The sequence below is a fragment of the Mus caroli genome, chromosome 2 (genome assembly GCF_900094665.2).
Source record: "Mus caroli chromosome 2, CAROLI_EIJ_v1.1, whole genome shotgun sequence".
Taxonomy (NCBI): Eukaryota; Metazoa; Chordata; class Mammalia; order Rodentia; family Muridae; genus Mus; species Mus caroli.
In genome coordinates this window covers 113,355,045-113,381,940 of record NC_034571.1, presented here as the reverse complement: position 1 = coordinate 113,381,940, position 26,896 = coordinate 113,355,045, and the positions used below count along the sequence as shown (strand labels likewise).

Below are 26,896 nucleotides of genomic sequence, written 5' to 3'. Positions count from 1 at the left end.
GTTCAAGGCCAGCCTGGTCTACAAAGTGAGTTCCAGGACAGCCAGGGTTACACAGAGAAACCCTGTCTCGAAAAACCAAAAAAAAAAAAAAAAAGCTGTGGTAGGTTTGTGCATCTGAAATCTACACATGGATAGAATTCAACGCAACTCTGGCAAGTTGAACTGGCGTGAATCGGCTTGTAAATGGACTCATTCCTGCTTGTTGGAATGTTGTCAAGTGTTGGTCTTGCAGCTGGGACTTTCCATAATTTTACTTTAGCAAAATTAATTTCTTGCTGAAATAGCCTGGGAATACTGAAGCTTATTTGTCTGCAGAACCAAATAAAGAGATCTTAGGTGTATTTGAAAATGTTCTGGTAATGGTTTAAAGTTTAAAGATGTTTAAAAGAGGCTTAAACAGAATGTGGTATGTGTGTGTATTCCATGTCCTTTTTTCTGTGTGTCTTCTTTACTAATGTGGATTTGAAATGTAGAGATTAAAGGTAACATTGGTAAATTAAGAAATATGAATTATATTTTATTGCATGAATAATAGTTAAAAGTTTCTGTGAAGCTACTATCCTGTTGTTTGATGATACTGATGTGTTAACTCTATTGTAAGTTTATTGTCTATAAATTAATGTGCTATTATTAGACTTTAACATCTCAGCACATAAATGGACTTCTTTCTTGCCTGGTTCCTGTAATGTGTAATGGTTGTGCTTCATGGCAACAAAAAGAAGGCTTCACTTCAAAAGACCAATGTACTTATATATCTGTTTTTAGCTTTTCAATCTTTGATGAGCAAGCTGCAATCCATATAACCACAGAGGTTGGGCATAGAGGGAGGGACTAGGTGTGAGGGATGAGTCTCCCTAGGAAGAGGAAATAGAAGAGATAGCTGTGGTGGGCAGGAGTAATAGGGAAGAGGATGGGCAGAGGAAGTAAGGGAGGGACAGCTAAAACTGAGGTTCTGTTCACCTTTTTCCTCTTTAATAAAATCCCTTCCTGTCCTGTTGTCTGGCCTACTCAAACTTTATATTCATTCATATCTATGCAAACGCTTTGTTCCATCTTGAATAACTGGGCCTCATGCTGACTCTATGTTGCTCTATAGGTTCCTTTTGTCTGGTAAATAACATCTTGACCATCCTAACTCATTTTATTTAGAGATCCTCATATTGATAAAGGTTTCTTCATGTTATGTCCAGCCATAACAAGTTTTATATAATTTGCTAGCTCATAACAAATAAGTTGCATTAAAAATGAGACAATTTTTGAAGGACCCCATAAAGTCTCAACCATACTTCATTGACGTGTAGTCTTAATTTAAGGATAGTCATAACTAGTCTGTGCCTTAGAGACAACTCAATCCTTATCCCGTTCCCCTTAGCCGCAATAGGTTATCATTTCTTCTGGATTTCATACTTAATTACTGTGCTTATTGTTTACTTTTGAGTTATGATCTTGTAAATAATTATAAAATAGTTCATTAATTTTTTGCAGGTTTTGCTTGTTTGTTTTATCTTTTCGTTTTTTGAGACAGGGTTTCTCTGTGTAGCCCTGACTGTTCTGGAACTCACTCTGTAGACCAGGCTGGCTTTTAACTCACAGAGATCTACCTGCCTCTGCCTCTGCCTCTGCCTCCTGAGTCTTAGGAATAAAGGTGTGTACCACCATGCCTGGCTACGTAAGTTTTTATATTCAGTTTTAAAGGCAAACGACCATATTGGTAAGTTTTGTGTGGTTTCTAATATGGGCATAGGGAAGATGTGTGATATGAGCAGTTACTTCAGATAGATGCTATCAAAGACTCATGCCTTTATTTATCAAGCAGCTGTTGCAGTTTTGGTTAGAGCAGGCTTAATAAAGAAAGGCTTATGCATAGAGTATCTTAAGACTGCCTTTTGTACACGAGGGGAAATTGTGTGGTGACAGGATGGAGCTAATTTGGGCCTTCAAACACCCTGAGGAAAATTATTGCCTTTATTAGTTATGACACAAAGGCAGTACATTTTATCCATAATTATACAAAGTATGTAAGCCAGTTATTAATGAAAAATTCAAAAGAGGTATATTGATGGCTTGAACATATTTTTTCTTTCATAAATAAAGTCATAATCATCTATATTGAAAAAATTAGACATTGTACAAAAGTCCCAATAGAACTGGTGTGGCCACATCCAATGCTGTGTCTTATACATTACGTAGAAACGTAGATGAAAACAATGTGATTTCTAAAGACAGATTGGCTTGGATCTCAGCTGCAGTGTATGTGCGGTATTTGTTGTATAATCTCTAAATTCTTCTGGCGCTGCCCGTTGTGAACAGATTCCTATTTATATTATAAACTTTCTGTGTTGCTGTGAGATATTTGCTTGCTATTACAAGTTAGCACCCACCTAGAATGAGCTAGCATCAATTTAGTCGTTTCAAAGAACTTTATTCTTAAGAAGCTGTTTGTTTGTGACAGGTTCTCACTTCTGTAGCCCTGGCTGACCTGGAACTCACTGAATAGACCAGGCTGACCTAAAACTCACAAAGATCCACCTGCCTCTACTTCCACATTCTCTTCTCTTCTCTTCTCTTCTTTTTCAAGACAGGGTTTCTCTGTGTAGCCCTGGCTGTCCTGGAACTCACTCCATAGACCAGGCTGGCCTCGAACTCAGAAATCCACCTGCCTCTGCCTCCCAAGTGCTGGGATCAAAGGCGTGCGCCACCACTGCCCGACTTCCACATTCCTTTAATCTTTAAACATATCTTTAAATATATAGACGTGGTTAGAAAATAATGCATTAAAATATTATAGGATGGTATAGAATCAGAACATTGATTTTGAGGTAACCCATTGATATTTTTAGAGAACCTGGTCAGAGTCTTCATTTTAAAAATTTTAAATGAAAGCATTTATGCTACAAAGTTAAAAAAAAAAAGTGTAAGATTTCTACATTTTTCCATTTTGAGAGACTCTTCCAAAATAAGAAACGGTATTGGGTGTGGGTGTGTGCCCAAAGTTGCTACTGCTTCTGCTGTTCTGAGCTCCCCTTCCCCCTTTCTTTTTTGAGACAGGGTCTCCCTTTGTGGCCCTGGCTGGTCTACAACTTGGTATATAGATGGACTAGGCTGACTTTGAACCCACAGAGATCTGCTTGTCAATCCCTTAATAATGCTGTTTCTGTTTCCTTTATTGGGGGGAGGGGTTAATTTTTGAGTTTTGTTTTTCAAGACGGTTTCTCTGTGTAGCCCTGGAACTTGCTTTTTGAACCAGGCTGGCCTTGAACTCACAGAGATCCATTGGTCTCTGCCTCTGCCTCCCAAGTGCTGCAGGGTTAGGGTTAGTGACTGCAGCCACTGCTGTCTCCTCTTGCTTCTTCTACTTTTTTTTTTAATTATATTTTTTATTAGATATTTTCTTTATTTACATTTCAATTGTTATCCCCTTTTCTAATTTCCTCTCCGAAAAATCCCCTATCCCCTCCACCCTCCCCTTGCTTCCCAACCCACCCACTCCTGCTTCCTGTTCCAGGCAATAGGGCCTAGAACCTTCACAGGACCAAGGGCCTCTCCTCCGATTGATGACCGACTAGGCCATCCTCTGCTACATATGCAGCTAGAGCCATGAGTCCCACCATGTGTTTTCTTTGGTTGGTGGTTTAGTCCCGGGGAACTCTGGGGGTACTGGTTAGTTCATGTATACTCTTTGGTTGGTGGTTTAGTCCCGGGAGCTCTGGGGTACTGGTTAGTTCATGTATACTCTTTGGTTGGTGNTTAGTTCATGTATACTCTTTGGTTGGTGGTTTAGTCCCGGGAGCTCTGGGGTACTGGTTAGTTCATGTATACTCTTTGGTTGGTGGTTTAGTCCCAGGGAGCTCTGGGGTACGGGTTAGTTCATGTATACTCTTTGGTTGGTGGTTTAGTCCCAGGGAACTCTGGGGTACTGGTTAGTTCATGTATACTCTTTGGTTGGTGGTTTAGTCCCAGGAGCTCTGGGGTACTGGTTAGTTCATGTATACTCTTTGGTTGGTGGTTTAGTCCCAGGAGCTCTGGGGTACTGGTTAGTTCATATAGTTGTTCCTCCTGTTTGCTTCTATTTCTTAGTGCAATGCTGCAGATCAAACCTATTGCCTCACGCCCTGCACTCCGGAGTGCTACCTACCATTGTGTTACATTTCCTGTCCAACTGCATTGCATTATGTTCCCTGCGATTTATTTTTTGTGTGTTAATGTGTATTTATGTAGTAAATGCATACCATGTGAGAACCAGTGTCCACAGAGGTCAGAAATGGGTGTCAGATCCCATGGCGCTCAGAAATTCTCTGAGACAAGTAAAAATGTTCTTAACACTGAGCCATCTTTCTAGCCCTCATGATTGTATTTTAAGATGTATCAGGCATTGTTTGAGTTTTTATAGTTTGTAACTAAGTAACATAGTGTTTTGCTTGGCATTTAGTAATTGTTGGTAAAGTATTTCTTTTGCTTTGCTTTAAATGGGCATTCAAGTGATTTGTAACAGAAAGTGTCTTCTAGTAAATGAAGTGTTCAGTTTCAAGGACTTCTGTTAATTCATATCAATTCTGCTTATTTTGATTGGGTTTTGTTAAAACTGTGGGGGTTGGGGGAGGTGACTGGGTGTGTTTCATGGCATGTGTCTGGAGATTTATATAGGCAGACAGATGTAGACACCCACATTGGTGTGGGAATCACAGAAATATCACTGCTATAAACCAATAGCACAAGCACCTAGACTAAGTTTGAATTATTGGACAGCCACAGTTGCACGCTTCTCATTAGTGTTGCACAGACAGATGACATAATCAGAGGATTGAAAGAACTTAGAAACAGTTAAATTATTGATCTGCTACATATCTGAAGAGGATTTAAGATTTTGATTCTTAAAACTGGCCAAACACAGATGGAAAAATAGATAGCTCAGCAGTTAAGAGCACTGACTGCTCTTCCAGAGGTCCTGAGTTCAATTCCCAGCAACCACATGGTGGCTCACAACCATCTATAATGGGATCCAATGCCTTCTCCTGGTGTGTCTGAAGACAGCTGCAGTGTATGTGTATATATATAAAATAAATATTTAGATCTTTAAAAGACTGGCCAAAGAGGAGATTTGCTATTGAGTCAAGTAGAAGAAAAAGTAGACAGAAGCAAGCCAGTCATCACCAGTTTAGGTAAAAGCCAATTTTGTGGGTATCTGGACTGCATCATTTTGTGAAACTTGAGAGAAAACATTTGCCTAACAGCTGCTAACTTCCTACAATTGACATGGTTTCAATTCCCTTTAAATAAGCCTGCTGAAGCAGTGTGTCACATGTATCATCCAGACTTAAGAACATTTGCTACTACTGTCCTTTGCCAGGGTCCGGAGTCTTCACATTCCAGGCAGAGTGCCAGCTGTTTAATTTTTAGTTACCAAGCTGAGATTGGCTGTTCTCCCTCCTCTTTGCTCCACCCCCCAACTTTCACTGGAAGAGCACTTTAGAGCTGGAGATTAAATGGATGTGCTGTCACCAGGCTTTCTGAGTGCAGCTGCCATCATGGGTGTGCCCCAGAGCAGTTTCTGTTTGCTCTGAGCCCCCTGCCCTGCCTCCCCTTTCACCATGTTTCCTTTGGCAAGATTTTAAGTACAGCAATTCAAGAAGATTTCTCCTAAAGCCCATTAATTTGAAGTGTTTCACCTCTTGATTGCTGGAAAAGAATCTTAAATTTATTCCAAAGTAATTTATAAGCAAATGTACTGAGTGGTGAGAGGAGCACCGACCTGATTCCCTCTAACCTTCCATTGTGGCCATCTGCATACAGAGTCTTTCAGAGGAAACTAGCAATCTGGTGAGTGTGCCATGCCAGTGGGGAGCATTGAATGTCCTTCATCTCCCTCTTTCCCTAGGGACATTAGTCATGAGTGCCGAGTGTGCCGGGTCACAGAAGTGGGTCTCTCTGCATATGCAAAGCACATTTCTGGCCAGTTGCACAAAGATAATGTTGATGCCCAGGAAAGAGAAGATGATGGAAAGGAAGAGGAAGAGGAAGATTATTTTGATAAGGAACTTGTTCAGTTAATACAAGAAAGAAAAGAACAAAGTCGGTAAGTTGGTTTGTTTTTAGTTTTGCTTTTTGAGATAGAATTAGATGTAGACAACTTATCTGTCCTGAGGATGAGCCTCTAGAGCTTTGTGCAGCAAAGAGTATACTCTACTAACTAAGCCTGAGCTACACTCACAGCCTCGGGATTTGACATTTGAAAGATAAGTAAGCCTAACTTTAAGACCCTTAAAGCTTCATCTTATTTTAAATATAAAGTTTTGTTTGAGTTTGCTATCTGAGGACTAAGGACTAGGAAGTACTTTTTTGAATTGTTATATTATCTGGCTTTAAACTCAGTTTTGTCTTTAGACCTGAAAACTATGGTCTTGGTTACTGTGTCTTGAACTGTTCTTATTATCCAATTTTTCTATGAGAAAGCCGTAGAGTATAAGTATCATTGAATAGACATTTCATCTATTATCATTTGTATTATTATATTTTTATTGCCCAAATAGTATCTCTTAGGGGAAAGGATGACCTCTTATAAATTAGCATGGTGCTTTTGTTAAATCTGAATTTTACCTTTGGCATTCTAACAACTATACAGTGCCTGGTTCAGTCTGGATGTAATATTAATATTATATTATATTAAAACATTAATAGTTTAAGTTTGACAATAGCAAGATTATTTGAACAATATACGTTCCCTAATTGTTTTTCCTAATTTTGTATATCTGTGTTTATGTATTTATGTGTTAGGCATTTATGATTTTACTTACCTGATTTTATAGCCTGAAGTTTTTTGTTTGTTTTTAATTGAGCCAGGCAGTCATGTAAGCCATAGCGAGTTTTCACCTTGCTCATAGCCAAAGATGATTCTGAATTTCTGTGTCTGTCTCCCTAGGTGGTGGGATTATAGGTGTGTGCTACGACTTACTTATTAATGTGACAGAGAATAGGAGAGAACAATTAATGAAGTCCACATGTTTTAAAGTCCTTCTATGTGATGAGAAAACTTCTAACTCTAAATTTTAATGATTCTTCTTGAATATTATTTATACATACTCTGACCTGCTTTTTGTTAGAGATTTAAATATAGGTAGGAAATATGTAGTTTTACCCAAGATATTAACATTTTAAAAGTAAGTCCTTGAAAAAGACTTTCTTAGTCTTAAGATGCCCATAGCAACATGATTGTTGACCCCTTGGGCTGTGTAGTCCTTCAGATGCTATTCTCATGACTACAGTGCAGCTGGTGGAGTCTGCGCTTCTGTTTTAGGAAGTTAAATGGGTAGGACACTAATTTTTGTTTCTTTCATACACAACAAAACTATTATAGCTAAGCTATGTAAATGATCAACCATTATCAAAGGCTATGATTAGATACTGATAGACTTATTCTTTGAGTCTTATATGTCCCTGTAATGACATGATTATATGAAATCACCCACTTACTTTTGTTGATTGATTGACTGATCGAAGCAGGGTCTCTTTATATAGTCAACTCACATTCTTCTTAGCCCTGTTCCGAGTACTGAGATTACAGGCAAGTGTTACCATGCCAGAGAGATGAATTTTTAATTCTATATTGTGAAAAGGGAGCTAATTTATGTCCAGAATACTACAGGCATTAAAGGCCATTTAAGAGCCATCAAGATGGTTCTGTGGGTAGAGGAAATGCAGCCAAGTACTCTGCTCTCTTGATTGCACACATGCACTATGGCATGCACATGTGCACACACAACCAGTTTTCTTTTAAAGGCTAATTAAGGTCAGTTTTTAAGGTGGTAGTCAATGTGTTTTGTTTGTTGAAGCAGTGTCTTGCTATGTAACCTTGGTTGGCCTGGTGCTCACAGCATAGACCAGGCTGACCTCAAACTCTGAGATGCTCCTACTTCTGCCTCTCAGTGCTCTAAGAGGTGTGTTATCACCACACCCAGCCTAAGATGGGTGTATAAGCTCTGTATGTGTGTCTATGCACCACACTCATGCCTGCTCTCCATGGAGGCCAGAAGAGGTCTCAGGTCCCCTGGAACAGGAGTTCCAGATGGTGATGAGTAGGTGCTGGGAATTGAACCCCAGGTCACCTGGAAGAGCCAATGCTTTTAAATGCTGAGCCATCTCTCCAGCTCTAAGTCAAGTTTAGAGAAAGAAATTCAATTGCAGAAACTGTTGCTGTGACATTTTTACTGTGTGGGGCCTGAGTGTAGTATAAAGTCTGCAAGGTTCGGACCTTTGCTTGACCCCTTTGCATTTATATGACTCTATTCACATTACTTAGCTTCTCTAAACTTGAGCTTCCCCATTTAAGAAGTAATAATATCTTTCTGGATTGTACAAATGGGATGAGATAATCTTTTAAAAAGCATTAATGAATTAATTAATCTAGTCTTTAGCAGAAATGAAGCCAATTTTAGGCCACTTTATTACATGGTGTTTTGAGCACCTATTACTTGCTGGGATATTAGACACACCATAAGTAATTTGTAAAGAAAAATGGTTTCACACATTGCTGTGATAAGTAAGTTATTCCCTTTTGTGGACACCTTATGTAACATAGATAGCTTGAGTAGCTGTAGCTTCTCTGTAAAGAGCCTGCAGCTCAGAAGCTCTCTGTAGCTTCTTGTGGGGTCCCTTATTTGGCTTGTGCTGTTTTACTGCGTTTGGGACCTAACTTACTGCATCAGCTCAGTTAGTTCTAAGCCTATTTCAAATAGAAACTGTATGGAAGTGGGTTAGAAAATAGATTTTTTTCAGTAAGAACCTGCATCTGAAGAAATCAGATATGGCCACTGAACATGGAGCTACATTAACAATAATCCTGGGCGGTGGTGGTGCACGCCTTTAATCCCATCACTTGGGAGGCAGAGGCAGGCGGGTTTCTGAGTTCTAGGCCAGCCTGGTCTACAAAGTGAGNTCCAGGACAGCCAGGGCTACACAGAGAAACCTTGTCTCAAAAAAAAAAAAAAGGTAAACAATAATCCTAACCACAAAATATAACCACCCTTATTTTGAAAAGAGCTGGATAATGTAAAAATGCTAAGATAATAGAAACAAAATTCTAGAACAGTAACCCCTTTTACCCCTTCCCCCCCCCCCAAATTGGGAGGATAGTTTAAATGTGTCTAGGATGAAGGGAAAGATAGTCTGCTACATTCCAGATGTAAAAACAAGCACTAGAAATAAACATGGGCCCCATTCTGTAATCTAAGAAGGGGGGTGCATTTTGGTGGGTTATGCCTTTAAAAGAATCACAAGTAAGAATTTCATTAAATCCATAATGACAAACTGTTTTTTCTTTCAGACAAGATGAACCTCCCAGTAACAGCCAAGAAGTAAACTCAGATGACAGGCAGCCCCAGTGGAGACGAGAAGACCGAATCACTTACCAAGACAGAGAGAGCTATAGTCAGCCACCTAGACACCATCGTGGACCCCCACAGAGAGACTGGAAATGGGAAAAGGATGGCTTTAATAGTACTAGAAAAAACAGCTTTCCACATTCTTTGAGGAATAGTGGTGGACCAAGAGGAAGTTCTGTCTGGCATAAAGGTGCTACAAGAGGCTCTTCAACTTGGTTCCTTAATCATAGTNATTCTGGAGGAGGCTGGCATTCAAACAATGGGATGGTAGATTGGAATTATAATGGTACAGGAAGGAATTCCAGTTGGCACTCTGAAGGAACAGGTGGCTTTCCCAGCTGGCACATGAACAACAGTANCGGAAACTGGAAATCCAGTGTACGTGGTACGAATAGCTGGAATTACAATGGCCCTGGAGACAAATTTCAACAAGGCAGAAACAGAAATTCTAACTATCAAATGGAAGACATGACCAAGATGTGGAACAAGAAATCTAATAAGCCAAGCAAGTACAGTCAGGAGAGATGNAAGTGGCAGAGGCAAGACAGGGACAAAGCTGCCAAGTACAGGAATCCTCCCGAGGGATACGCAAGCGATAAGTTTCCTTCAGAAGGCCTACTTGAGTTCAATTTTGAACAGCGAGAAAGTCAAACCACTAAACAAACAGACACGGCAGCCTCAAAAATTAATGGAAAAAATNGCACCAAAGCAAGGGACAAGTTCNGCCGCNGGACACCTTACCCTTCCCAGAAGACTCTAGATTTACAGTCAGCCCTGAAAGAAGTCATTGGCAGCAAGTCAGACACACTAGAGAAGCCTCTCTTTAATTTTAGCTTAATAACTGCAGGACTGCGCAAACCAGTTGATAAAACAAGTAATCCTCCAATGCTAAAAACACAAAAGGAAGGACCTCCTGGATCTCCCAGTCACAAAGCCATTTCTGANGGCACTGCTTTCTGTGAGGCGGCAAGAGCTTGCCCCATTACTGAGCAATCTGAGCCACATCAGAAGTCACATAAGGTTCCATTACTGAAATCCCCACTCCTTCCACTTCCAACCCCTAAATCAGGTCCTCATAAGCATAATTTAAAGAACCACTCAAAAAATAATGAGACAAAGTCCTTCCCTTCTGGAGATCACTCACATCTCCTGAACACGTCTACTCTAGAAGGTAGCCTTGGTTCTTCCTACACATCCAAATCACGCAGTTTATGTCCTCGTGTTTTAAAGGAGAATAAAACTGTATCAGGCACTCAAAAAGAACCTAATGAGAAGTTAAATAGCACATCACAGAAAGCCCAAGACACAGTGCTACAGTGTCCCAAAACACTGCAGAATCCACTCCCTACCACACCCAAAAGGACAGAGAATGATGCAAAAGAAAGTAGTGTAGAAGAGTCTGCCAAAGACTCTGTGAGCATCGAGTCTCAGCCACACTCAGCTGGAAACAGTGCCACCACATCTGATGCAGAAAACCATGGCATAAAAAGTGAAGGTGTAGCTTCACTGACCACAGAGGTTGTGTCCTGCAGCACTCACACCGTGGATAAGGAACAAGGGAGCCAGATCCTAGGAACACCCAAGAACCTCTCCGCCTCCCCACATAATTCCACAGTTCACCAGAAAGAGGCTGAGTTACAAGTGTCAGCAGCGACCAGTCCACACTCTGGCTTACTGCTAGACTTGAAGCCCTCTCTAGAAGATGCTCAGGATAACATCCTTGTTAAATCTGATGGACCTTTTGAAACTGAGAGCTTTGAGGACACTAGCCTGGATGCAGAGCTTCAAAAAACTGATATCAATAATCAGCCCCCAGGCACGCTTCTTCCCGAACTAAGTAAACTTGGTTTTCCCGCCTCGCTCCAGAGAGATCTAAGCCGGCATATCAGTTTGAAGTCCAAAACAGGAACACATCTCCCAGAGCCAAACCTCAATAGCGCTCGACGAATTCGCAATGTTAGTGGCCATAGAAAGAATGAAACAGAAAAGGAATCTGGGCTTAAGCCAACCCTACGACAGATTCTAAATGCATCAAGGAGAAATGTTAACTGGGAACAGGTCATTCAGCAAGTAACCAAGAAAAAGCAAGAGCTGGGCAAAGGCTTACCCAGGTGTGTGCCTCTCATACCTGTCCTTGGTTTCTTTTAAAGGTTACCACACTTTGGCCTTGATTAAACGCAAGTTCTTGTTCAACTTAAATTAAACNTTCCTTCAGAAGGCCTACTTGAGTTCAATTTTGAACAGCGAGAAAGTCAAACCACTAAACAAACAGACACGGCAGCCTCAAAAATTAATGGAAAAAATNGCACCAAAGCAAGGGACAAGTTCNGCCGCNGGACACCTTACCCTTCCCAGAAGACTCTAGATTTACAGTCAGCCCTGAAAGAAGTCATTGGCAGCAAGTCAGACACACTAGAGAAGCCTCTCTTTAATTTTAGCTTAATAACTGCAGGACTGCGCAAACCAGTTGATAAAACAAGTAATCCTCCAATGCTAAAAACACAAAAGGAAGGACCTCCTGGATCTCCCAGTCACAAAGCCATTTCTGANGGCACTGCTTTCTGTGAGGCGGCAAGAGCTTGCCCCATTACTGAGCAATCTGAGCCACATCAGAAGTCACATAAGGTTCCATTACTGAAATCCCCACTCCTTCCACTTCCAACCCCTAAATCAGGTCCTCATAAGCATAATTTAAAGAACCACTCAAAAAATAATGAGACAAAGTCCTTCCCTTCTGGAGATCACTCACATCTCCTGAACACGTCTACTCTAGAAGGTAGCCTTGGTTCTTCCTACACATCCAAATCACGCAGTTTATGTCCTCGTGTTTTAAAGGAGAATAAAACTGTATCAGGCACTCAAAAAGAACCTAATGAGAAGTTAAATAGCACATCACAGAAAGCCCAAGACACAGTGCTACAGTGTCCCAAAACACTGCAGAATCCACTCCCTACCACACCCAAAAGGACAGAGAATGATGCAAAAGAAAGTAGTGTAGAAGAGTCTGCCAAAGACTCTGTGAGCATCGAGTCTCAGCCACACTCAGCTGGAAACAGTGCCACCACATCTGATGCAGAAAACCATGGCATAAAAAGTGAAGGTGTAGCTTCACTGACCACAGAGGTTGTGTCCTGCAGCACTCACACCGTGGATAAGGAACAAGGGAGCCAGATCCTAGGAACACCCAAGAACCTCTCCGCCTCCCCACATAATTCCACAGTTCACCAGAAAGAGGCTGAGTTACAAGTGTCAGCAGCGACCAGTCCACACTCTGGCTTACTGCTAGACTTGAAGCCCTCTCTAGAAGATGCTCAGGATAACATCCTTGTTAAATCTGATGGACCTTTTGAAACTGAGAGCTTTGAGGACACTAGCCTGGATGCAGAGCTTCAAAAAACTGATATCAATAATCAGCCCCCAGGCACGCTTCTTCCCGAACTAAGTAAACTTGGTTTTCCCGCCTCGCTCCAGAGAGATCTAAGCCGGCATATCAGTTTGAAGTCCAAAACAGGAACACATCTCCCAGAGCCAAACCTCAATAGCGCTCGACGAATTCGCAATGTTAGTGGCCATAGAAAGAATGAAACAGAAAAGGAATCTGGGCTTAAGCCAACCCTACGACAGATTCTAAATGCATCAAGGAGAAATGTTAACTGGGAACAGGTCATTCAGCAAGTAACCAAGAAAAAGCAAGAGCTGGGCAAAGGCTTACCCAGGTGTGTGCCTCTCATACCTGTCCTTGGTTTCTTTTAAAGGTTACCACACTTTGGCCTTGATTAAACGCAAGTTCTTGTTCAACTTAAATTAAACTTGTGCCAAAACTATCCATTGTAAATGTCTGCTTTAATTCATTCAGTATTAAGCACTGGCTGTTCCTATATGACATGTGTGATAGTCTGTCTTGACAGAGGATGCCATTAAAATGGAGGCACCTGAGACACTAATTGGACCTAGGATTACATACGTCATCAGAAATCTTGTCACTTTAGTTCAGATGGACTAGAATGTGTTATCTGTCTCTGAATCTTAATGTTTGGAACCAATGGTAAAAATTTTTGATTTGTTTGTTTGATTGCTTTTTGGTTTTCAAGATGGGGTTACTTTATATAGCCCTGTCTGGTCTATAGTACAGACTGGCCTCGAACTCAGAGAAGGCCTGCTTCTGCCTGAGATTAAAGACATGTGCCACCACCACCCTGCTAGTGGTCAATTTTTTCAACTACCTGTTGTTACTACCTTTCACTGAACTTGTGGAATCCCCCTATAGGCATTCTGGGTACTACAGAGAGTATTGCAGAATGCTCTGTCTTAGGTCTCTCATAGCATTTTGAGGTACTGTTCTAAGTGGTCAGGAAGTGCTCATCATAGGTTCAGCTTGGAAAACCATAGTTTTGCAACGATGTAAGTGTAGCCCTCCAGGCTCAGCGACTTTACTATTGTTGATTCATTTGCCTTGTTTTCCTTTCTTAGTCCTTTTGCAAAGTTCATGGTATGGTAAAGCAGAAAGCTTAGAGTCCTGCTTAATGGTTGTGAGTACTTGGTAAGCTGGTTTCTTTGCTTTTAAAATGCTTATTGAAGACAAAGATCTCTATGCGGGAGGGGAGCAGTTGTCACTAATTTACTTGCATCCTTGTAGCTGCACAGTTTGGATTCAGTGCCTGTGATGCTGCTGCAGTACTCTGCCTCACTCTGGAATTCGTGTCAGAGGTTGTGCTCCTTGACAGCAGGAACCTCCCTATGTGCAGGAGAGCCTAGCACATGTCACACTCCCCAGCCACATCTGATTTGTTCCTTTCTCTTTTTTTCCTTTTTTTTTTTTTTTTTTTTTTTTTTAAGGTTTGGCATAGAAATGGTACCTTTGGTTCAAAATGAACAGGAAGTCTTGGATTTAGATGAAGAACCTGATCTGTCCAGTCTGGAAGGATTCCAGTGGGAAGGAGTTTCCATTCCCTCATCCTCTGGCTTGGCAAGAAAGCGAAGTCTTTCTGAAAGCAGCGTGGTCATGGACAGGGCTCCTGTGTATAGTTTCTTTACTGGGGAAGGTACTGGTAAAGAAAATGAAGCCCAGCAGAGTCCTTCACCTAGTACTGCACTGAGTGCTGCCCAGAGTCAGAAGACAGCCATGTATCTTGAACAAGAAGTGGCACCTCTGACTCCCTCTGTCAGAACAGGTGAAAGGGTTGGAAACATTCCTACCCAGCGGCGACATAGTGCACAGTTACCATCTGATCACATAATGCCTTTCATGCATTCAGCCAGAGACCTGCACAGCCAGGAGAGATCTACCCCACTATCAGAGCGCCACGCCCAGGAGAACACTGGAGAAGGAAACTCACTCTCATCAAATGCATCTTCAGGTCATGCAGTCTCCAGCTTAGCAGATGCAGCCACTGACAGCAGCTGTACCTCTGGTGCTGAGCAAAACGATGGTCACAGTATTAGAAAGAAGCGAAGAGCCACCGGGGTGAGTATGACTCTTCATGCCTTTGCAAAATATCTCTTGTAAAGACTTGAATATTGATAAGAAAGGCTTAACTCATTTTGACTGAGTGTCTGGGGTGTGGTTTCCTTTGCTCCAGAGCAGAACTTAATGCTGTTTACTTCCCTTCTTCTGGTTTCTCTCTGGTTTCTCTCTGAGTGACTCTACTAAACCAGATGTAATGTGAGACGAATGTACAGTACCAGGAAAATGTGAAGTCATCTCTAAAACTAGTCTCCCAGCAGTGATTCACCTGACTAAGGATAGTTCACATCTTCAGATGTAACTTAATCTGTTTTCATAGAGTCACTTGGTACTGCTGCGTTTGTAGGACGCGTGCAAATGTTGGGTTCTTGGTTAAGCTGGGAAGTTTACCACCAGAGAGAGACTTAATAGCATTAGAATGCATACGTGAACACTGCAACAGTTCCCCAGTCCCAGTAATTGCCCTAGTTAAGCCCTCCTGACCCCTCACTCAACCACTTATGCTCCTCTGGCTCCCTGGTAATAATGGTGATGATGATGATGATAGCCCTGTCCCTAGGTCCCTTTCTGAAAAGAAAGTTCAGAAACTTTCTTTCCGGCGGTCAAACCTGTGATTTGGCACCCCCTCTCCCTTTAAAGCTAAAGGCCAATTCTGTTTTCCTTCAGGCAGAGGAGATACTGTTAGGTGATTTTAAATATACTTGAAGCTTGGAATTTGAGAAGCTGTTACCTTGAGATTTGTCATGTAGATGCTTTACTGTCTTGTTGGAAAGGTTTTCTTTAGGAAGTTAGAGCACAGCCTATGCCAAGATGAACTCAGTAGAATGTTACTGGCTCTTCCGTCCACGTGTCACTCCACCCGATGGACTGATTGCTTGGCACAGTGGGCTTTAGTACATCTAAGGGACCAGAAAGCCTTGGGCTTTCTTTATTAGAAACAATAAGTCAACTAATGGTTAAGTTGTGCACAAGGCCTCTATTGTCCTTGTAGAGATAGTTGCAATAGCAGAAGGTCATATAGGACAACCATTTTGTCCCTCTCTTGGAAAATGACATTCATATTCAGTATGCAATATTCTTCTTAGGATGGATCTTCCCCTGAACTACCAAGTCTTGAGAGAAAAAATAAACGAAGGAAAATTAAAGGGAAGAAAGGTATGGCTATATAATGTTACAGAAGAACATTATTGTTTTTGTTTTTACAATGCTGAGTGTGAACCCAAGGCTTCATCCATGCTAGGCAGATACTCTACCTATGTCTCTGATCAAAAGAAGTTGCCATGATAGCACTTCAGCCTTTTGATAATCTGGTGTGGTTTCTAATCATCAAACACTGGTCATCTGCTTCCCAGCACTTACTGTTTGTTTTGAGACAGGGTATTTCTATATAGACTCTGATCTCAGCCTCCTGGTGCCGGGCTTACAAGCTTCATACTGCAAGGCTTGCAAATGTTGTTTTGTTTTAATTGAAAAAGGAGCTGAGTGGTGGCTAAATGGAAAAGAAACTTGCCAGAAGGTATGAGGCCCCTAGTTCAGTCCTCGCCGCTGAGGCAGGATCTGTCTGTAAAGCCAGGCTGGCCTCTGCAAAGCAAGATTGCAAACTTATGACACCATACCTGCTTAAAACATAGTTTTTCTCACATTGTTGTCTTGTTTTAATATTTATATATTTATGTATTTTATGTATATGAATGCTTTATTTGCCTGTATGTCTGCATGACAGAGGAGGGCATCAGATCCCGTGTGGTTGCTGGTAATTTAACTCAAGATCTCTGGAACAGTAGTCAGCACTCTTAACCGCTGAGCCGTCTCCCTGGCCCCTGTTGTCTTGTTTAAAAGCAGAAAAAAATTTGACTGCTTGCTCCATCTAGTTGCAGCTAAGATAAATATATGCTACCAGATAGAACTGAAGGCTAAGTTATGCTGTAGACAGTATAGTCAGGCAATCTCACTAGGATTTTCCATTTGAAATGAGAAGGAACAGGTCATTTAATTAAATATTGTCCCTCTCACTTTTTTAACCTGTGACCCATGCTATACTTGAACTCTAGATAGTTGTGCCTCTGCATCCCAAGTACTGGAATTATGGAATTAGGCTTGTGAGACACCACATCTAGCTTCGCTTTTTTTTTTGAGGCACCTTGTTTGCTTTTCTAATGTGAATTGAGTGTATAGTAGAAGGAACGGGATCTGATTTGAATCTGATTAGATTTCTGTCCAGTATCAAAACCAGACTTTGCTCAGAGAAGCTTTAGTAAAGAGCTGTGACACCAGTGGCAGAGCAGAACGGTGCCTTAGCATTGGGATTACAGCACATGCCAAGAGAAGCGTCAGGAAGAGTGTGGTGGCACACTGGGGAGGTAGAGGCAGAGGGATCAGTAAATAGTTCAAGACTATCAGATACCTCAAACGTTCAAGGTAAAACTGGGCTATATAGTGAGACTTGGTTTCAGTTAAAGCAACAAAACAAATAGGCCAGTCATGCTGACACACGCACTTAATCCCAGCACTCTCGACAGAGGCAAGTTGATCTCTGAGAGTTCTAAGTCAACCAAATGCATATAGTCCCTGTCTCCCAAGCAAGAGATACAGATAAATGAATAAACAAGCAAGAGTCTGACTATTGAGAACTATTTGAAACTTAAATAACAGACTAGAAAACCATGGCCTTAGAGGAAGAGGAAGAGGGCAAGGACTGTAAGCCTGAAGCTCAGTCTCAGCCAAAGCCCTATGTGAGGAGCACATAGACAGCTGAAGACAGGACCAGGACCAAAGCAGTCTGTGTCTAGGACAGAGGTGTCCCTAAAGGGGGAGGGCACAGACCTTTAGATCCCTGCTGGTTCTTATTTTGAATGTTTTTGAGCTTTGATGTCAGTAAGATCCTTGAGTCTCTTTCACATGTTGAGATAGAAAGACAGGTTTGTACTAAGCACATGTATCTTTGAAGACACTGTTACTAAACTGGCCTTTTGTTTTGTTTTGTTTTGACAGAACGTTCTCAGGTTGACCAGCTATTGACTATTTCCTTAAGAGAGGAAGAACTGAGCAAGTCTCTGCAGTGCATGGACAACAAGCTCCTGCAGGCTCGGGCAGCACTGCAGACAGCGTATGTTGAAGTTCAGAGGCTACTCATGCTTAAGCAGCAGGTAACAGCTGAGAAGTCCTAGGGACATTGAGCCTGGGGGGTGGACCTTAGAATGCTTAGCCACGTATTTTACTTTCAGATAACTGTGGAGATGAGTGCACTGAGGACTCACAGAATACAGATTCTACAAGGATTGCAAGGTATTTATTTAGAGCATGTCCGATGAACTGTTAATTTTTGTTATCTGTCAGGGCTAAAGCAAATAAGTCGTAGGAATGTCATACATTTTCCTGCATGTCTCCATGGTTTCATTCTGTAAAAAACCCAGAGACTTGGATGTCTCAAAAATTGTAACATAGCTGGGCTGAGTAGTCCAGGCCAGTCATCTCCGCTGCTCAGGAAGCTGACGTGGGAGAGATGTGAGACAAAGGCTTATCTGAGTTAAAGAGCGAATTCAAGGCCCACCTGCATCTCAGAAGGATGGGTTAAAAAGAATCAGTGATGGAGCTTGGTTGTTGGGTGCTTGCCTTAGGTGTGGTTTACAGAGTGGGGTTCCAGTGGCAGAAGGAGAAGAAAGTGGCAGAGATTGCTTTGGTGAGGAATCAGAAGGACTGAGTTCAAATCTTGGCTTCTATTAGTAACTGTATGACTAGGATAAGCCGTTTAAAATTTGATTTTTTTTTTTTTCTTTTTAAAATTTTTATTCTTATGTTTTGACAGAGCCTTAATCAGTGGCCCAGGCTGTGCCATGACTTATGGCTTAAGATGACCTAGAACTCAGTGCAGGCTACCTTTTTCAAACTGTTGAATGTTAGGATTGCAGGTGCGACCCACCTTGTACTTTGAGAAATGTGAATGTTACAGCCTGTCCTCTGTGCTCTTGATAGTTGTACCTCTTAGACATTTTGTTTGGACAAGTTGAAAGGGAGAATGCTAACACATTATTAAGTTAATTTTTGCACGTTTGAAATTTTTTGTTGATGTAGTTTTTTCAGGGAGGGTCCTTTCCCTGTAGCCCTGGCTGTTTTAGAACTCACTCTGCATACCAGGCCGGCCTCATCATGGAGATCTGCTTATCTCTGCCTCTGTGCTGGGAGCAAAGACTCTCTGCCACCGTGTCTGGCTGATTTTTTTTTTTTTTTTTTTTTTTTTTTTGAGACAAGGGCTTGTGTAGCCCATGTTGCCTCAGCTTAGTAGGTAGCGGAAGATGCTGCTCAGAACCTTTATCCTTTAGTCTCTACTGTTCGAGGGCTGTGATTAAAGGTGTTTGCCAACATTCCCAACTTAAAATTATTTCCTAGTCTTTAAAAATAAATATTGGAAGCCAGGTATGGCAACACATACCTTTAATCCCAGCACTGGGATGTGAAGCAGATGGAGATCTGTGAATTCAAGGCCGGCCTGGTCTAAACAGTGAGACAAAACAAAACAAATAAAAATTGACTAAGAAATAAATGACTTTACAAGTAATATTCTTGGATTTGTTGTATGTCTATGCTTTCTGTTCTAGAAACATATGAACCTCCTGAGCACCCAGACCAGGCTCCCTGTAGCCTCATATCACGAGAACAAAGGAACAGCCGATCTCAGACATCTTTTGAGACAGCTCTGCTGCCTGCACCCTTTTTCCCGGGGTTTCTGGATCCACCTCCTTCCCATGCATCTCTACCATCCTCTGGAACCCCTCTCCACATGACCACTTGTACTTTCCAAGCCCATGGTACTGCCCCTGATTCATCGGTTCAGATTAAACAAGAGCCCATGTCTCCTGAACAAGAGGGGAATATGAACGCTTTGCCACAAGGCTGTGCTTCCAATGTGTCCAAGGAATTACTGCAAACTAATAGTAAGTAAGCTTTTATGTGAGTTCAGGGCATCCCTGAAGAGCAGTTATCCACCATTGTGTAAAGCCTATTGAAACAAAGCCATGCATGTCAGCTCAGGCCTTTTAGTCCAGCACTCGGGAGGCAGAGGCAGGTGGAACTTCGAGTTAGAGATCAGATCTCAGCTTGATCTACATAGCAAGTTCAGGCCTGCTGTGGCTCTATAATGAGACCTTGCTCAAAAATAAAATAACTAATTATTATAGTTAGTTTTCCATTGACAGATACTTCATATAGGAGGTTTGTTTTCAAGTACTTCAGAGAATGTGGGGTTGGAGAGATGGCTCTGCAGGTAAAGGTTTGTCAGCAAGCCTGATGGACCCGAGTTTAAATCTCTAGAATCCACAAGAAGGAAGGGAACCTGGACCCCCATATGCACACCTGTGCTAAGACATACAGAGAAAATAAATGTAAAGACTTAAAAAACTAATAAAGTACTTCAGAGAATTCATTTAAGTTTCATTGTTCCCTGACTTTCTTGGAGCTTAATGAGTTGGCACCCATTTGACTCTTCTAAAGTGTTTCTTTTGTCTTTGTGGTGTGTGGGTTAAGCTTGGTCAACCCATTTACTCAGGAAGGCATGCACTCTGAATTTCTGAGCATTGCTGCATCAATTACCGCATATGTAAACCAAGACTGATAAAAAACCCTCAGAAGCAAGTGTCCATGCTGGTCACAGTGTTCTGGTGTTTACTGGTATTAACGGGAACTTATGTGGGTTGAGAAGTAGCCAGGGATCGGGTTTTAACAGTTGAGGATAACTTCTCATAACTACAAATAATGTCATATTAAAAATTCAGTCAGAAAAGCAAACAGTCTAAATTTGTCAGCAGAAAAAAGCCAAGTAATCCTGACACTTCATGTTGCTGGGTGCAGTGGCACAAATCTGCAATCCCAACATTCCTTGGGGTGGGAAGCCAAGGCAGGAGATTTGCCTGCAAGTTTGCAGGCCAGCTAGCCTGAAGTATGAAGCACAGCGGCAGAAGCCAACAAGAGAGAGTCTGCCTCTCAGTATGGCAGAAGGCAAGAACTGACACCCCAAAGTTGTCCTTTGACATCTACACTTGCACCATGGTATGTAGACCTACATGTACACACTTCACACACACACACAAGTCATTGTGATTCCTTAAGCAAAACCAGTTCTAAAATCCCCTTCAGTTTTTGCTACTCACACCCTTTTGCAGTATCTATTATGTAGGTAAGTTAGTAATTTTATGGGATCCATATTTAGGTTTTTAAAACTATAATGCTTTGGGAAATGGCAGATGGAGTGGACGCTTGTATCACCTAGCCTGGAAACCTGAGTTTGATCCTCACGATCCATATTGTAGAGAAAACTGACTTCTGCAAGTTGTCCTCTGACCTTCACAAGTGACCGTGTACACAAAATAAATAAAACATAGTTTAAAACATTAGAAATTCATGTAATGATTATACTGCTTTAGTAGAGATTATTTAACAGAGCTTAAAAATGTAGATATATTATTTTGTTCCATATTTCCTGTCTTTTTAAAGGGGGAAGGCTGCTGGAGATTGCATGTTAGGCAAGCCCAGTACTACCACTGAACTACAAACATCCTGAGCTGTATTTCAATGTCTTAAACCATAAGTATATGTTCGTTTACATGTAGACTATACTATATAAAGGACATAGTTTACCATAACCTGACCATTTTCTACTAAATAAATCATTTTCCTGTCTCACTAAAGTGATCCATCTGTGGGAGCTGGGAAGTAGGCTCAGTGGGTCACTTTCTCTCACAAGCAGTGAGGACCCAGTGTCCCTACAGTAAGATGAAAAGCTGAGGTAGAGTCATCAGGTAGTTCACGAATCAGCTAGCTTGGAGCTCACAGTGCAAGGCAGAGAGCAAGAATGAGTTTCAAAAGTTGTCCTCTGATTGCCACTCAAGTTCCCTGGCACATGGACACACCAAAGCTTATTCCTTGTACACACACACACTAAATATTTCTATTCAAAATAGAAGTGAAATCAAAAGTCGCTGCCTGCGGAAGTTGATTTTTCTGTTTGGTTTCCTGATTCAGGAGTGGTCAATGACAGCTCTCCAGTTAACCCAGCCATCCCTGCAGTGATAACATCAGAGTCAACAGAAAATTGCAAGGAGGTTAACCAAAATCTGAATTTTTCTTTGGAGCAAGGAAATTCCAGAAGCAGAGAAAACTCTCCCTCTTGCCAATCTCCTGATCTTACTGGCATAAACAGAGGTGAAGAGTCAGCCAAAGGCAGCAGTGGATCTGAAGCCTGCAGCAGTTCTTTTCTAAGATTGTCTTTCGCTCCTGAAACTCCTGCAGAGAAAGAAACTCAGTCTCCAGCTGACCAGCCTGAGCAGCAGGCAGAATCCACACTGGCATCAGCCGAAACTCGAGGTAGCAAGAAGAAGAAGAAACTTCGGAAGAAGAAGACGCTTCGGGCCACCCATGTTCCTGAGAACAGCGACACAGAGCAGGATGTGTTCACGGCTAAGCCTGCAAGAAAGGTCAAAACTGGAAAGGCAGCTAAAGGGGCGAAAGTGACAACCTCCACCTGGGGAGACAGCCAGACTGGTCAGGAGCAAGGAACTGCCAGAGACGAGCCAGACAGCGATTCCTCTCTGGAAGTCCTGGGAGTCACAAATCCTCAGTTAGAAGTAGTTGCCATTGATAGTTCTGAGTCGGAAGACGAGAAACCAGACAGTCCATCGAAAAAAGATGCCGGGATCGCTGCAGAACAGACCCCCATAGAACCTTCTCGTTCTGGTTGTGATGAGGTTAGCTCTACCAGTGAGCTTGGCGCCCGCTACAAGGACTGTGTTCCTGTGAGGTGAGGTCGGCTACCGTGCTGGGCAGCAGCTTCACAACTCTTCTTTCGTTTACTCTTCTAAGTAGAATTTTAGAATTTCTTTATAAATCTTGGCTCTTGGAGTCGGCTTGGTTTTCTTTTGGTATTGTTTTGGTTGGTTTGCTTGCTTGCTTATTTGCTTTGCTTTTTCTTTTTATCATGTTGTAAATTTCAAACACATTTCAGGTAGAAAAATTGACTTTTTGATTTAGAAATTTTTTAGTTTTGCCATCTGTCCTAGTCTCCCAGATGCCAAGAAAATGTTGGTGTTGTTTTTCAGTGTGGCGGAAACCCAGACGGTGATCTCCATCAAAGCGTCTAAGAACTCTTCAGGTAATTGTTGTGTTCAAAGGAGCCACAGGGAAAGGGGGGTTAGAATATAGAAGTCAAATTAGCTTAAATATAATTTATGGACCAGGAGATAAAGTGAGAGGTTACGCCAAGAGTGCTGCCTGGGTCAGCACCACATCTGTGGGCCCTGGGCTTTGCACATTGCACAATCCTGTCAGGCTCAGGTGGCTCCCTTTTCTGACTTCATTAGTTCTAAAGTTTTTGTTTTGTTTTGTTTTGGTGGAATCTTCCCAATGGAGAACTTTGAAAAGTGTGAGCTAGAGAAAATACCCAAGAAGCAACAATATGAACTAACCGGTATCCCCGGAGCTCATGTCTCTAGCTGCATATGTAGCAGATGATGGCCTAGTTGGCCATCACTGGGAAGAGAGGCCCATTGGTCTTACAAACTTTATATATCCCAATACAGGGGAATGCCAGGGCCAAGAAGTGGGAGTGAGTGAGTAGGGGAGCAGGGCGGGGCGGGGGGGGCGGGGTATAGGGAACTTTTTTTTTTAAAATAAGGTTCTGATTTATGGCCAGTTTTGGTTTTTTTGGTTTTTGGGTGTTTTTTTTTAGATTTATTTATTTATTATATATAAGTACACTGTAGCTGTCTTCAGACACTCCAGAAGAGGGAGTCAGATCTCATTACGGATGGTTGTGAGCCACCATGTGGTGGCTGGGATTTGAACTCCGGACCTTCGGAAGAGCAGTCGGGTGCTCTTACCCACTGAGCCATCTCACCAGCCCTATAGGGGACTTTTGGGTTAGCATTTGAAATGTAAATGAAGAAAATATCTAATAAAAAAGTTTTTTAAAAAAGTGTGACTTACTTTCTGCTTGGAAATTAGAATTTAAGAGGACCGTTGAGTGATTTAATTCAGGTCCTCTGTAAGGTTGTGATGGTTTTGAGTTAGCCTCAGTAGACATGTCTCTGAAACCTGTTTGTGTTTTCCAGAAATATCTTCAGAGCCCGGAGATGATGAGGAGCCTACAGAAGGAAGCTTCGAAGGACACCAGGCTGCAGTGAATGCAATTCAGATATTTGGAAACTTCCTGTATACTTGTTCAGCAGACACAACTGTCCGGGTTTATAATCTGGTGGTAAGTATAACATTTTACCTTTGGTGGCAGGTCTAATGTTGTCTTTAACATACAGAAAGGGAACGTCCTGGCTTCCCTAGAGGTTCAGGCTGATCTGGATGCGGTGGACCCTCCAGTCAGCATGGGCAGTAGGCTCCTTTTCCTCAGCTCTGCCTTCTCCCATCACATTTTCCTTAAATGTGGTTCTGAGAGGAACCTGTAGTGTCTCTTCCTCTCTCCAGAGAAAAAGTCCTGCAGTTTATTCTCTGAACCAACATCCAGTAGGTGAGGGACAGTCAGGCCCCAGCCTTGAAGTTAGTGATGGGGTCAGTCATACAGCTGCTACATGATAGAGGAAGCAGGACGTGACTATTGCAATGTGTTTGAGAAAGAATTTTTATTTTTTATTTTTAAATATTTATTTATTTTTATGTATATGAGTACACTGTAGCTGTACCAGATGGTTGTGAGCCTTCATGTAGTTGTTGGAAATTGAATTTTTAGGACCTCTGTTCGCTCTGGTCAACCCTGCTTGCTCAGGCCCAAAGATTTATTTATTATTATATATAAATACATTGTAACTGACTTCAGATGCACCAGAATTACGAGTGGTTGTGAGCCATCATGTGGTTGCTGGGATTTGAACTTAGGACCTTTGGGAGAGCAGTCAGTGCTCTTGCCCGCTGAGCCATCTCGCCAGCCAGAGAAAGAAATTTTCCTCTGGTGATTATAGAATCCAGGTTCTTAGAGAAAGTAGCCCTTCCCACGTCTCCCCTCAATGTAAGTGATGCTCATCATGCTTCAAGAAACACTTTCAAGATTGGAATTGATGTGAAAACTAACTTTGTCTTCCACAATTATAATCAAGACTGAACCAACACCATAAAGGTATGAAAACTTGAAAGTTAAGAGCAGAGCTAGGTGTGGTGGCATATACCTTTAATCCTATCACTTGGGAGATGGAGGTAGAGGCAGGAGGATCAGGAGTTCAAAGCCAGCCTCTGGTACAAAGGCTTAAAAACAGCTTAAGCTACGTGAGACTATGTCTCAAAAAAAAAAAAAAAATCTAGGAAATGAGGTCTTAACTTGCAAGTTGTGAGGCCTATGTATGAATGTATATATGAACATTGTAAATAGATTTGGTATGTACACAGATAGAGCATTTAAGACAGTTCTTAGGAAACCATTCCTAAGCCACTAGGACCAGTGATAGCAACTGACATTAAAAGTTGTGAGTGTTCTCATGAGCTGGAAACCAAATGTAACCACTATGGGCAATCAGCAGCAGTCTAGATTTTCTAGGTCTCTTGGCCCATGTTTTAGAAAAACTTGACCTAATAGTATTTTTGGACGTAGCTTAGTAAATATATAGTTGTAGGTATCTCACTGTATATGACTTTGCTTGGCAGTTAGTGCACAACAAATATTTACTAAGCACACATTGTGTGCCGGGTAGCATATTTGGGTGAATACAGTAGTAGACCGGAAGTTATAACATTTTTTATTAATAATTAAAATAAAAGGCATTGTCTAATTTCTATTGCTATGATGGAATGCCATGAACAGGGCATCTTCTAGAAAGAAATGTTTATTTGGGCCTAGAGTTCCTGAGAGTTGTAGTCCATAATGGTGGGAACTGTGTGGCTGGCAACGGGCATGGTGGCAGCATTAGGAAGCTCCTCCCACCTTGAATCTCAGGAATAGGGCAGAGAGTAAACTGGAAATGCTGTGAATACTAAACACTCAAAGCCTGCCCCTGCTGACATACTTTGTCCACAAGGCTGCACCACCTACCCTCCCCCAGACAGTACCACCAACTGGTGAGAGTATGCAAATACCCATGACATTTTAGAAGCGTTGGACATTTCTAATGCAAACCACCATATTTTCGCAATCCTGGGAGTACTGATCTGACCTGTGCTTGACCTTAGAGTCGAAAGTGTGTTGGTGTCTTTGAGGGACACACTTCCAAAGTGAACTGCCTTCTTGTCACTCACACCTCTGGGAAGAGTTCTGTCCTCTACACGGGTTCCAGCGACCACACCATCCGCTGCTACAATGTTAAGGTGAGTGACTGCAGAGAAATCAAGTGTATTGACCTTTCGTGTATATTTATCATCATCCTACTTGTTTGACTTCCTCATTCTTGCCATAGTTTAGCATGCTGATACAATCGTGGGTAGATAGGAGATTCAGCATAAATCACATTTTCTGTTTCTTCATCATTATCTGCTGATTTTGTGCTGTAACAGCACACCCTGTTGGTCTTACTTTCATGTCATATGCCAGAATTAATCCTCGTTACAATGTTTTTAATTACATTTATCTATTTACATTGTGTATGTATGTGTGTATATCTATATACATGTGTGTAGAGGTCAGAGGAGTTTTTTTTCTTTCTGCCTTATGATCCAAAGAATCGAACTTGGACCACAGGCCTTTATCAGCTGAGCTATTTCACTGGCCCCTGTTAATTTCTTTAAAGTTAAATTTTATGGGACGTAGGGAAATAAGTCAGTTGGTAAAGTTCTTGCCTTGAATACCTTCAATTCCCAGAACTCACTTTAAAAAAGCTGAACATGGGGTCCACAGGGTGGCTCAGCAGAGACAGACTCTTGCTGTCGGGCTTGATGACCCAAGTGAGCCACGTGCTGGGAGGAGGAAACCAGCTCTGTCCTCTGGGCTCCACACTAGTGTCACGTGTGTTCCAGGCTGGCATCAAGTCAATTACACAGAGTTTCTGATTCTCCTGCTTCTACCTTCCAAGTACTCGAAAAACCATAAGAAATAAAAATAAATTAAAAAAAGAATTTATGTTTTTAATTAGAAATACCA

At 41.7% G+C, this 26,896-nt stretch overlaps 1 protein-coding gene across 5 annotated transcripts in view; it reads left to right on the top strand.

Annotated features, from left to right (window-relative positions):
* Nucleotides 1-26,896, top strand: part of Znf106 (zinc finger protein 106) — a 53,358-nt gene that overhangs the window by 12,890 nt on the left and 13,572 nt on the right. Inside the window, exons 3-14 of one of the 5 annotated variants that reach the window (XM_029470769.1) lie at nucleotides 5,876-6,073; nucleotides 9,317-9,987; nucleotides 11,593-13,090; nucleotides 14,211-14,838; nucleotides 15,924-15,993; nucleotides 17,830-17,984; nucleotides 18,063-18,123; nucleotides 19,434-19,769; nucleotides 21,853-22,627; nucleotides 22,926-22,978; nucleotides 23,937-24,082; nucleotides 25,993-26,127. In XM_029470769.1, the coding sequence (XP_029326629.1) occupies nucleotides 5,876-6,073; nucleotides 9,317-9,987; nucleotides 11,593-13,090; nucleotides 14,211-14,838; nucleotides 15,924-15,993; nucleotides 17,830-17,984; nucleotides 18,063-18,123; nucleotides 19,434-19,769; nucleotides 21,853-22,627; nucleotides 22,926-22,978; nucleotides 23,937-24,082; nucleotides 25,993-26,127 (4,726 nt within the window). Of the gene's footprint in view, nucleotides 1-5,507; nucleotides 5,818-5,875; nucleotides 6,074-9,316; nucleotides 11,486-11,592; nucleotides 13,091-14,210; nucleotides 14,839-15,923; nucleotides 15,994-17,829; nucleotides 17,985-18,062; nucleotides 18,124-19,433; nucleotides 19,770-21,852; nucleotides 22,628-22,925; nucleotides 22,979-23,936; nucleotides 24,083-25,992; nucleotides 26,128-26,896 lie in introns of those variants that run through there. The other 4 variants (XM_029470765.1, XM_021157032.2, XM_029470775.1 and 1 more) reach the window with 4 other exon arrangements.